Source organism: Lissotriton vulgaris, chromosome 1_1, assembly GCF_964263255.1.
Source record: "Lissotriton vulgaris chromosome 1_1, aLisVul1.2, whole genome shotgun sequence".
Lineage (NCBI taxonomy): Eukaryota > Metazoa > Chordata > Amphibia > Caudata > Salamandridae > Lissotriton > Lissotriton vulgaris.
In genome coordinates, this window is record NC_141685.1 from 1,946,189,863 (window position 1) to 1,946,202,965 (window position 13,103).

At 41.0% G+C, this 13,103-nt stretch overlaps 1 protein-coding gene across 2 annotated transcripts in view; it reads left to right on the top strand.

The window, feature by feature from the left end:
• Positions 1-13,103, top strand: part of TMTC2 (transmembrane O-mannosyltransferase targeting cadherins 2) — a 675,216-nt gene that overhangs the window by 397,770 nt on the left and 264,343 nt on the right. For both annotated transcript variants that reach the window (XM_086919639.1, XM_086919642.1), the window contains exon 7: positions 9,784-9,862. In XM_086919639.1, the coding sequence (XP_086775765.1) occupies positions 9,784-9,862 (79 nt within the window). The remainder of the gene's footprint in view (positions 1-9,783; positions 9,863-13,103) is intronic.

The following is a 13,103-nucleotide window of genomic DNA, read 5'->3' on the forward strand; positions in this document are numbered from 1 at the left end:
CCCTGATATGAGGGTCCCTTGCATATGGATTTCAGAATTATCTCAAAATAGTTTTTGTTAGATATAATATTAAATGTATTAGGAAAAGAGACTGGAATTATACTTTGGGATACTAATACACACATATAACTGAGCTATATATAAACAGTGTATTACAAGGAACGAACCACAGGTGAATCTAGATAACTTTTGGGCATAAACATCTGAGAATGTGAAAGCATTTTTTCAAAAGATAACGTCACAAAAGAGCATGTCCGCTTTTGACTCTTTGTCAAAGTCAAGCACAGAGCCTTCTTCAGAACAAAGAAAATGCCTTTTTAAAGGGTCGCTTTAAATTCTCACTCATGTTTACCCGACAACAGAACAATAACATCTCATTTTGCCTGGCATCCCAGTGGAAAGTCAGCCATTGATTCAGTGGTATGAGTTATATTTATCAGTTTTAACAACACATCCATTGAGGGAGATTCATTTGCAAAGTGTGTCTGGATGAAGCTTTTGTGTGCATCCTGTTAAGTGCAAGTATGGTCCATAACAGTCTCAAGCTTGATGCTGTATGTGAAACCTCAAAACATTACTTCAATAAAAGGATAATCATGAATTATTCAGAATGCTCCAAATAACAATGTGCTCAAAAACGTTTTATAATCTTGTCTCTTTTATTTCATATTTGAGTTAGGGCACAAAAGTATTCACTTAGCACACAGCCATTGCTTGTTTCGAGGTACCACCTCTTTATCAAGGCTGCAACAAACATATGCACACCATAAGTTTCTAATCACATTTCAATCAAAAATATATAAATCATTGTATGTTCAAAAGTGTTAATTTCCATTGTGTCGAACAACCATATGTTCTCATAGAGTCCACATTCAAATTACCCTATGTGATTTAACACGCAACACACTTAAAACAAGGGGAATTACATTGACAAAACTGACACACTTGCATTAATTAACTTGATTAATATAAGCTCATCTTCTTTATAAGAACCCCTGTAAATCATTTGTTTTTACTTATTTCCTATTTTAAGACTATATACACTGAAAAATCTCATTACATCTACACCAATTGTCACATTTGCAAAATAAAAAGCATTACAACTTGGTGTGCATATTCTGTTGTTCGTCATTTTACTGTTGTGTAAATAAACCCTCAAAAAGAGGCCAAGGACTCAAATATAAAATGTGTTTGTGTTGCACATGGTATTCCACAAAATAATCTCATAGAAGGATCAATATAATTATATATTATAAATAGATCCAGGGCATAAACATATAATGCTGAGGCTTGGCATAAGTACTCAATGACATTCCAAATACAATGAAGATATTTCAATCCTCAAACAGTGTATCTTGGTAACAGTGATACACAATTGTTAAAGCCTATCCCCTATTAAAGGGATTATCACTATTTTACAAGGAGTACCAACAACTATCTTAGTCAACACGCTGCATGGCCACCGCTTGATTATGATATATAAGAAAGGGACCCCCTGAAACTAGTGGCAAGTTCCTACGTCAGGGCACAATATTTATAAAAATAGCAAATCCTAGGCAACTGTGGGGTCCTGAAGGATATCAGGTACAATAGCACAACAAATATGAGAGCACAACAGATATGGGTTAATGCAGTGTACAGGAAGAATCGAAATTTGCCTAGCTTACGTAACGGTAAGTTTCAATTCTATTAAGGACACGGAGGCGAGGATTATGCTAATCTTTCTCTGCTCTTTATTAACATTATTAGCTCAGCAGCCTTAGAAAAACTTCAACATAAAAAATGCTTATGCACCAACACGCAGGAAAGCATTTTTAATCAACAGAAACAAAGTCTTTGAACTACGACTCCCATCACACCATCCAGGACAGTCCCTATGATAGTGTTTCTATTATGTCCATAGGCCTCAGATTGTCAGTCCCATCTCTCTGTTCCTCCTCTTTCTTCGCGTGAAATCACGCTTCCATCCTACTGTTCTTGCTTGCCACCATCATTTCCTGGCAGATTAAACAAGACCGCGTAAGCGATGAAACGAAACCACAGGAAACGCTCATCACCATGAACCTTAACAACATTGATCAATGCAATACATTTCTGACTTAAAGAAAACCGTAAATCTGGTTACTTACTGACATACGGGCAGGAGTCGCTCACCGACGTTCTGGGTGGGATAATTCTCGCCTCCGTGTCCTTAATAGAATTGAAACTTACCGTTACGTAAGCTAGGCAAATTTCGATTCTATGGCAGGACCGGAGGCTCAGATTATGCTAGTTCAAAGCTTACTTACCACCAAATGAGCAATATCCACCACTGGTTTGAAGTAAAACCTCTTAAAGGTGGAGTCCGAGGACCAGTCTGCGGCCTGCATCAAATCCTCCAAACGAGCCCCCACAGAGAACTCCTTCGAGGCCATTGCCCCCCTGGCTGAGTGGGCTCCAAAACGCTTGGTATCTATACCTGCCTCCTGCATGACCCAGCGCACCCACCTGGCTATGGTGGGGGAAGAGACTGCATGGTGTGGTTTTCTTAAGACAATCAACAATTGCTGTTCACCCGGCGGGCGAATATCCAAGGTCATGTCCTCATACGCCTTCAGGCATTGGACCACGCACAATTTCGGAGTGTCCAGAAAGGCCGGGTATGAAATCGTTCGAAAGGCAGATTTTGTGCATCGTCCAATCGTAAAAGAAACCCCGTCAGGGGAAAAAACTCTCGCTAAGATGTCTAACGCACGCACATCGGACACTCTGCGACAAGAGACAAGACATAAAAGCATAGCCAACTTGGCCAAAAGTTCCTTCAAGGACAGGTACCTATTATGCTGCCAAGACAGAAAAAGGTTCAGAACTACATTCACGTCCCAAAGAACCGAATATCTAGGCTCCGGAGGTAACGACAACCGGATCCCACGTAAAAGTCTGCACACAAAAGGGTGCTCTCCGACCGGAGTGCCATCGATCGGGTGGTGTGCTGCCGAGATCACTGAACGCATAGCGTTAATTGTTCAGTAGGCAAACCCGTCTCTGGCCAACTCCGCCAAGAAATTCAAGATGGGAACAATTCCTGCGACCACGGGATCGAAATCCCGCCGAAGACACCAGCGCACCCACTTAGACCAAGCAGACTTGTAGCGCTTCGCTGTACTGATCGCCCAGGCCTTGGACAAGAGTTCTTCAGCCGAGCTGAGGAAACTGGGGGAGTAGGATTGGAGAATCCCAAGAAAGTTCCAGAAGAACTGGAAACCAAACTTGATATCTCCACACCGGCGTCACCAGCACTAGCTCCACATTCTGTCGGCGCACCTGGGCCGCCGTCCTTATCACCATCGAGAAGGGCGGGAACGCAAAAGGATTCTCCTTGCTCCAATCTTGGAGAAAGGCGTCCGTGGCTTCCGCCAGAGGGTCCGGTCTCCAACTGAAGAATCTCGGAAGCTGATGGTCCAAACGAGACGCAAACAGGTCCACCGAGAATGGGCCCCAACGTTCGTTCAGCCACTGAAAAACTTGCATTTTTAACTTATGTGATGTATATTTTTTATAATAAATGAATTGTATATCTTTTATTGTTTTCATCGTTAATTCTTCCTGTACACTGCATTAGCCCATATCTGTTGTGCTCTCATATTTGTTGTGCTATTGTACCTGATATCCTTCAGGACTCCACAGTTGCCTAGGATTTGCTATTTTTATTTTTATAAACACCGCTTGATTATGAACACAACACCCATTTTTGGCATTGACCACCTATTTGTTTCACCTTCATATACAAACATCTACACTATAAATAGTGAAACTGTATGATCGTAGCTACTAAACTTCAAAACATTGCTCTCTGATTCATATATATATATATATATATATATATATATATATATATATATATTTCAGCACCCCGGTTTGAAATTCTTCAAGTGACAGTGCAATTTTACAAACATCCTATCAAAGCAGTGCCTTTCAGTGTTATTTCATCAATATGAATACACATACATCTTTCACATTGGAAACTGCTGATTAAACAATTGCTTGAAAACACAGTAGATTTGAAATTGCACTGGTTTGGACAAAATAAAATGATCATTTGTACATGATGAATACATCTGTGCTAAAGTGACTGAATCATATAAACTCACATTGTCACTTTTCCAATCATGTGAAAATGGAAGCTTATTAAAATTTTTTTTTAATGAAAACATGTTGTTGAACTTTTCCATTTTATGAGCAGCATATGGTTTGTTATACTTGTATTGCACATACAATGTTTACACATATTTATCTTATTTGCTGCCCTTTCAAATTTAATTGTTCTGCATCTCTCAGAAAGCAAAGATGTACAAAAATACAAAATACACATGCCTAATATTCCACACAATTAAAATGCAAAGTACAAAATGCCATTCCAGAATACATCAGCAGCAATTAAAGAATAAATAGGGGCTTGCTAAATTCATCAAGGGCAAGTGCCCAATCCTCAAAAGTGCAATATGCATTAATTCAAATAATTGCATTTGTAGGCAAGTGCCCTAAAGTGCAATATACATTCCTAGAATTAACTTCAACTGCTGCCTGAGTTCGCCAATTCTTAATCATAAAGTTCCCAGTGCCCAAAACATAAAACATAATCTCCTACAATCCATCTCATACTCCAAACTGACCTCAATTTGTATCGTTAAATCAATTAAATATAATTTACAAGTGAACAAAAAGGTCCTATTCCATGTTCATACCTGTCGGAATCTTTGTATTAAACCTCAGAATATGTTTTGAATCCATTTGCCTCCAACATCGTTCCCTGTTCTCTCCTCTAACTGGATTAGGCACTTGATCTATTGCAAAACATTGTAAATTCTCCAAACTGCTACCATGTACTTCCTCAATGTGCCTAGCCAGTGGGTATTCTGGGTTTTTGTTTACAATTGCTCGTATGTGTTGTAGTATTCTCGGGGTACACTTAAAATTGTGCTACCTATATACATTTTCTGACAGCTATATCTCAATACGTATACCACATGAGCACTTTTACAGTGTAATGATTGTTTAATTTTCCGTATTCGATCTGTTAATGGTATGGGCAATTGAGTAATGTTTACCCCATATTTACAGGCCTTGTACTGTGACATTTGTTAAACCCTCCTCTGCCTGTAAACCATGTGTTCCCTGTCACATCTCCGGGATACGCTATACAAGATCATCCCTCATTGACCTCGTTCTTCAAATAGTCATCAGGGGTTTCTTATGAAATGTTGAGCCAATAACCTGATCACTGCACTGCATATGCCAGTGTTTTTGAAATATCTGTCTCAATTCTAAATGTTGGGAGTTTTAGCCTGTAAAAAAGCGTATTTCTTATTTATTCCCATCCTGCAAATTTTCTGTAAAGAGTAACTTATATATTTATTTCAGATTTGCCTTAAATTTTGCTTGTTGTAAAATCTTATAATTGTAGCCAGTGGCTGAGAATCTTGATTCCAACTCGTGCTGAGCATCTTCTAATTGAGTTGCATCACTGCAATTTCTCTGCATATGAAGATTCTCAGCATATGGAATACTATATTTTAAATTTTTAGGATGTAAACTCTGGGCATGCAAAATTGTTTTGCCAGCTGTGCTCTTCCCAAAACTCTTTGTATGTAGCTTCTGTTGCTAAATATATACACTGATTTCTCACTAAAATGCAAAGTAAAATGTAAGGTGTATGCAATATTGTTGATTTGCCTCACAAATTTTTGAGCTGAATTTAATGATACCCCTCCAAATAATGTCATCTATAAAACGTGACCACATACCATTTTCTGATAATTCTTCCACACAAGTCAGAGTCAGCACCTGCTCCTCCCACCAGCCCATATTCAAATTCGCATAGATGGGGTGGCGAAGCCGGTGCCCATCGCTGTCCCTTTCAATTGGCGAAAGAGATCTGATCCCAATTTTAAAAAATTGTTATTGAGGCACCAATGGATCATTTCAAGAATCATCTTGGTATATTTATAAAGAGTAAAAGGCCTTGAGCTCAAAAAGTACTTGACTGCTCTTATGCCATCTTCATGGGAGATGCTGTTTATAATGATGCTACATCTAATGTCATTAAGATGTAGTCATCCTCCCAATTGACATCATAAATCTTTCTCAAAAAATTCCTGGTGTCTTTTATGTACGATGACAAGATTTTAACTGAATCCTGAAGAAAAGAATCAACATATTTATAGGTGGTTGTCCTAAGTTGGCAGGGTATGCCCAGAAGCGGGTCCCTTGCTCACTTTGCCACTGGATTCAAGTTAGCCTGGCTGATGAGGGGTGTTATCCCGAAACTGGTCCAAGGATGCTTGTTTCCGGTCCAGGGAAGACCTGGCTTGGTAGTTCGAGCTGGACTGTTCCCATGAGGCACAGGGTCAAGAATCATTTGCATATGGCTGGGACTGACCTGGGGTGGCGAATTGAGCTATGGATTCAACCTAGATCTGTGACTGGGGGGTGAGTGTCTGAAAAGTTTCATCACTCTGTCAGTCATCTTGTGTTTGCTATAAATATACATACACATTTTTGCATAATTGCACTTTATTATACCACATTGTTTCCCTGTATTGATAATTTGCATTATAAAGCAATCACTTCATTAAGTTCCTTTTATCTCACCTCTTCAAATACATTTTTGGTGTGAAATTAATCAGAACAGATTTGACTTGTAATAAGCAAGTATTTTTTAATTTGAGAGAGTTAAATATCCACTTTAAACTTTTCAACAGCAATTTCTTTGCCTATGATAATGACCCCGCACTGTTCAACAGAGTTGTATATAAGGTAACTCAGGAGAAAACCATAAAACAAATAACAATGCCAGTAGTCTTCTATCAGCTTCATTGGGGGATGGCCCTGATGCTTGCTTTGGAGTCACAAAGAATTCGGTATTTTGTTTTAACGTCGGGTCTGCAGCGTAAATGTTTTCCTGTTCTTATCTTGTGATTAAAGGATAAGCAATTCTGGAATGCTTTGTAACTGTGTGGATGGAAGTAGCATGGTACCACAGTGTGTTCTTAGAACCGCAAGGTAGTTGGCGGCTTCTGAAGGTTTCTCCAACTATGACATTGTTAAACACAATAGAAAAATCTTTAACACATTTTTAATTCTTTAACCATCTGAACTGATTATTGCAGTTAACATCTTCATGTTCTTAGAAGTTATTTTCTGGGTGGTTCCAGGAGCTGCAGAATTTAAAAGATAGATACATTATGGGATGAAAAAATATGAATACAACCCTATATGTTTTGATTTGACATGGTCATTCTAGCACACAGCAATGTGACTATAAGGTAATACATTCTCGATATAGAAAGAGATCAATTGAAATGAGATATGTTGGATCACAGGGAATGATTAATGAGCCATTCTTGTAAGGTCCTAAATTGTAGCATCCAACGTACTCTTGTGAAATTACTTTTGTAATCTAAAATAGGAATAAACTGGCTAGTACATGTGCCTTCTATTAAAAACGTAGGAGTGCTCTGTGATGTCTGTTTTAGGTCTGGTTCGGCAAAGATCTTTTTTTTCTTTTTTTTTTAAATAAGTGCCCAGAGGGGGAGTTGGATCCGTCCCCATGAACCATTGCTTTGCAAAGGAGTTATTTGCAACTTGGCTGAGCCCAAAAAACTCAATTTTGATACAATACATGCTTTTTATACTTATCTGAACATGCCGTAGGATAATACTTGTATAAATGTCAATAACTGCTTAGGCGGAGCTTTAGTCTAATGCCTGGTTAGACACAGTACCACTTTTACTCGGTGGATTTTTCAGGTCAAACTTGACTAATTCATGAATCCTACCTTTTATTTCCTTGTGCAGACTTGTTTGATGTTACTTAGTGTGTGGTGGAGGTGAGAGTTAAGCTTGATTTTGCAATAGGGGTGGGGGATTGGGTCTAGGTTATACATTAACATTTGAATTTAATTTATTGTTATGTTATTTTTTCTACATATCCACTCAATGTATTAGTCAATTTAACTTACTTTAATCTTTTCTCTTTGGCGTAATATATACATGTATCTGTATGTGTCATTTATTTTGGGAGAAAGCCAACAGAGTGCTATATACACTCAAAGATACAGTCAACAAGTGGTTGAAGTGGTATCTGTATTCTTGGAGTGAAAGTGGACTGCTAATTTATTGTTTTGTTGTGTTCTTTAGAGAGATAATCGCCCTTTCCCAAAAGGAGATTGCTCGGTCGGGTCCTGGTGGACATGGGGATATTGGTTCAGATCCCTGGTGCATTGATAGAGAAGTCCTATTGCCTCTTTTTTTATTTTTGCACTTCATCTTCAGTCAAGTTATATCCTGGTTGTGTACATGTGTGCAGTAATATTGCCCTTGCAGAAGAACAGTTTAAGTGAAATTGTGGTTCTAAAACGAAAACTCTTTGAATGTCATCAGTTAATTTTAGCTACACAAACCATAACTTGGGCAAACCCAGTTTGGATATGCAAATACCACATAAAAAATAGTATATTGCTTACTATTACCACCCACAACAACCTCGTGGGTCAGGAATGCTCCCATAACCATCATTTAACTCGCCTGTCACTTTTCAGGGTGTACGTTTTGGTGCCTGGTTTCCTATAATGGAAGCTGCAACAAATATATGTAGATCATTGAATCTTCCAATTAGAATAAGTGAATAAATTCCCGATTTCCTATTAGATTTGTTTACTTTTAAAATGTATTTTCCTCTAAAGACTAGAGAATTGTTAACAGTCTAGTAATGAATGATATAATACCAGCATCTCAAACTGCTTGCCCTTTTCAGTGCCACTGAACACATTTTATGTGCAAATATCTCGGAAGCCACTGAACAGATTTACACCACACCATTTGGAGTCATTATTCTGAGTACAGTTCTAGTTTTATGACCTCCTTGGAGTCATTTCCTTCAGTGCTTTTGCTGTACCTTTGGGCAACCCTTCTATGGAATAGACTCTCGTGGGAGATGAGGCAAATCAAGGAGCTTCCCCCTTTTAGAAAAAGTCTTAAAACCTGGCGGTTTCCCAAGTCCTAGCTGTTCCGCCTGTCCTGACACTCTCTTCCACCCCTCTTGAGCTACTAGCGCCAGGATGCCTGCAAGGCGGCAGTGGGCTTTACAAGTTGAATAAATAAATAAATATGGTATATAAAGATGAACATTGAACTTTTTGTCTAATCATCATAACAAGAACATGTCCTGTGACAACATGCATGGAACTTGACATGCCAACACTTAGCTCCACATATTAGGTGATTTCAAGATTGTGGGCAGATTCATCAACCGGCAACAACATAATTGGCATACGAGAAAATGTTATTTTCATTGGAAACTGACTTAACAACACTACTTTTTAAATATTGCTCTTCCTCCTAGACAATGATGTATTATTTGCTTCATGCCTTATATGTGCCATACCTTAAAGTAATTTATTTTGGCACATACCTAACCTTCACTTCAGGTGTAGGCCCTTCTCATTCTACCATTTTTGCTGTGGAAAAAGTAATCATGTAAAGCAATGTAACTGTATGCTATCTATGTGGAATACAGGGGTATAACATTTTCCCATTGGCTTTTAAAAACCAAAGTTTGTTTGCAATTGTGAGTGAAATCCGCTTTTATTTTGTGAATTACCATGGGGGAGCCTGGCCTTTGAGTATAAATGGTTTTGAGGGTTATAGGAGTGATGTAGGTGTGGGTAATTTGAAAATAGATTAATTATAATGGGATGATGTCCAAATGGTCTAATTCATTCCTCTCTGTTTCTCAAATGGCAGGACGCCCTTGCTGTATACAAGGAAGCAATACAGAAAATGCCAAGGCAGTTCGCACCCCAGAGCCTCTACAACATGATGGGTGAGCATTTTACAGAACTGCTTGATTGACATTTCAGGGCAAAGACAAATGGAGTGTTGAAATGTGTACTGTAAATAGTATCAAATGGAATTGACACAAAATGTTGCAAATGCTTGTGAGGAAGCGATTGTGTTTTGTAAGTACTGCACATAATAGGTGGTCTCTTCAGGTACCCACTACCTGCAATTACACGGATCATCTTTAATTTCTTTTTGTCTAAGCGATACCTTAGGAGTACAATACGTCAGTGTCAGTCAGTCAGTCAAATCACTTTTATTCGATTTTTTAAAAATCACAAAAAGACACAGAGTACAGATCATCATCAATACGTCAGTGAATGTAGTAGTTATTGTAATTCTTCCTTACCTTTCATTTGCTACACTAATTGTTAACTTCTGCAGCCAACATCCGCATGGTCAGGCGCCCCACCTCAGACTGAGATTTCACTGTGGAGTCGCTTATGTTTGTTACTTTGGCAATGTATATCAGGAATTGATTAGCTCTAAGTTTTAATGATGGAGCTATTATATCAGCTGCGCTGGTAACCTTTTTACTCCCTTTCCTCATTTTGTCTGATTGCCATTTGCTGATTTACCAAAGTTAAGGGTGGGAATTCCATTTCCTTTTATTATTATTTCGTGTATACTGTATGTGGGGAATGTGTTTTGGTGATGACATTAAAATCCATGTGTTCCTGTGTTCTGTTGGTAAAGTAGAACCGCACCGTGCTAGTTGATTACCAGTCCCTTGCTCCCAATGAATCGCAAGTTCTGGACTCTTCCCACTGTTCAACACTACTCTAAACTTATCTGTACTCACCAGGGCAAACTGGTGGATGATGGCATTACCATCAATGCAACCCTCGCGCACTGATCTCCCCCCTCATCTCCGCCTGTCCTCAGTCTGACCAATAGAGGCACACACTGGGAGCTATGTGTGCTATGTCTATAACCGATGCCAGTATTGTTATTGTCTGTGGTCGTTTCTCTCATTTTAGATCTATTTTTTTTCCTCTAAATGTGCCATCCGAAGCTGGTCATCCTAATATGCAACATTTATTGCTTTACAGCACGTTTTTAGTAGAAATGCTAATGTCTTTAAATTCATCAGATAGATGTTTGTCATAACTATCCATGCATCCAATCAAATGTTCCGTTTTATTCTTTCTCCACTTCCAGAGCGAAGACAGTACGGCAGCTATCTAATTTTTAAAAAAAATGGCAAAGCCAATAGTTTTCACAGCTGCGATCTGTTGACGTTGACAGTGCTTGTTTTCCATTGTGTTTGTTCATGCAGATCTGGTAGTTTTGGAGCAATGTAAATAACAGATGCTAATTTCATCCATCTCAGTGGATATCTGTTGGGGCGTTAACCTATGAGCTTCAGGTTATATACACTGATCTCTTGGAGGGTGGGGGCTAGCCTTCGGCCTTTTGTGTTTCGCAATATTTAAGTAACTTAAGAAAAACACTCGCTGCATTTATCAAGAATACGGTGATCAGCAGTCAAATGGATCTAAATATAGAGAACCCAGAGTGACTAACTGGCTTTTAGAAAACAATAGAATCGCGTATTGGAAATCCATGGTGATACACTGCCTTCAGGCGAGCGAGTACCGCCGGCCGCAGATGTGCGCAGAAACGAGCTGTGAATTGGCTCTCCCACCCCCTGAATCCGCCGCCTGCTCATGAGAGTCAGACGCAGCACCTCACGCACAAGCCGCCCTGGGAAAGAGGCTATATTTATCCTCGCTCCGGGGCTGAGCCGTAAAATGACTTGGTATTTTTATCACCTCATTATTTTCTGTTGACGAAACGCGAAGGAATTTCATAGTCGTGCTTACTAGCAAAGTGTGCGAGTAAATATTCAAAACAACTTGTCAAAATAGTTTCTCATCAGCAGCGGCCTAGCTCTTCGTCTACTGATGCAGAGCGAGGGGTATGCCTCAGGCTGCTGTCACTGGTGTCTGATGCGAAAGAACCGATGGAGTCGCCCGTTGCTCTGGACTTCTTTGTGTATAATGACATATGGCGTCATGACTTTAGGGGCAGGCACGCTGGGAAGGGATTTTATTTATTTTCAGGTTTTCTATAGTGCAGTGCAGTCCAGGCAAAGGTGCCTTCCAGTTGGCTGAAGATAGTACAGATGAAGCAGCGCCAGTTTTTAGGTTTTGCCTCGCCGAAGATGCGCTCTGCGCATCTTTTCGGCGCAGGCGAAAACCTGATGAGTTGCATAGTGTGGCTTGGTTCGGCCCTCGTCCTTGATTGGCTGGCTCCGTAAACGGAGCCTTGCCATTGGACGAGGGGCCTGTCCGTCAATGCCGGACCAGACACGGGGGCGTTCCCGACATTCTTTGGCTTTTGCCGACGTCACGGGACGCCGGGAACGCCCCCGTGTCTGGTCCGGCATTGCCGGCACTACTGCGTCTCTTCTTCCCGTTTCCCGCCCCGTGACTGGCCGGCCGGCCAATCCTAGCGCGGCCGGCCGGAAGTGCCCGCCCCCCGCAGCCCGGGGAATAAGGAGAGGAAGACGGAAAGCACTATGGCGGCGCCCGCGGGGAGACCGGAGAAGTGCCTCTCCAACCTGCCGCTCTGTCTGGGCTGCCCAGCCTGTCGCTGCTCGCCTCCCAGACCGATCGAGAAGTGCCGCCGTCGCAGGGTGCAGGTGAGTCGATTTATTTGTTTGTTTTTTTCCCTCCTCCCCTACCCTCCGAGCCCCTGCCCCAACCTGTCTTCCTCCTCGTGGCCGGGGCTATGTTTAGGGGCGCTAGGCCGCCCGCATGGCCGGGCTTTGTGTGCCGGTTACGGGATGACTGGGAGATCCACGGAGGCTCTTGAGCCCCTGCGGGGGGATACAGGGGGTCCGCTTTGTGTCCCACCGCTGGCTGCAGTCTGCTCGAATATTTTTATTGCTGCCCGCATTGCCCCTGCAGCTTTCTGCTGATGTGTTGGCTTTGTGTGCCAGTTACGGGATGCCTGGGAGATCCACGGAGGCTCTTGAGCCCCTGCGGGGGGATACAGGGGGTCCGCTTTGTGTCCCACCGCTGGCTGCAGTCTGCTCAAATGTTTTTATTGCTGCCCGCATTGCCCCTGCAGCTTTCTGCTGATGTGTTTTACAGCTGGGAACCGGCGCTCGCTGGTCACATACCGAAGATTAATGGCGGCTTAAGTAACTGTATCGAGCCCGGGTAACATTCCGGCATTTTTAAATATTTATTGCGCTGCCTGTGCCTTGGTACTGC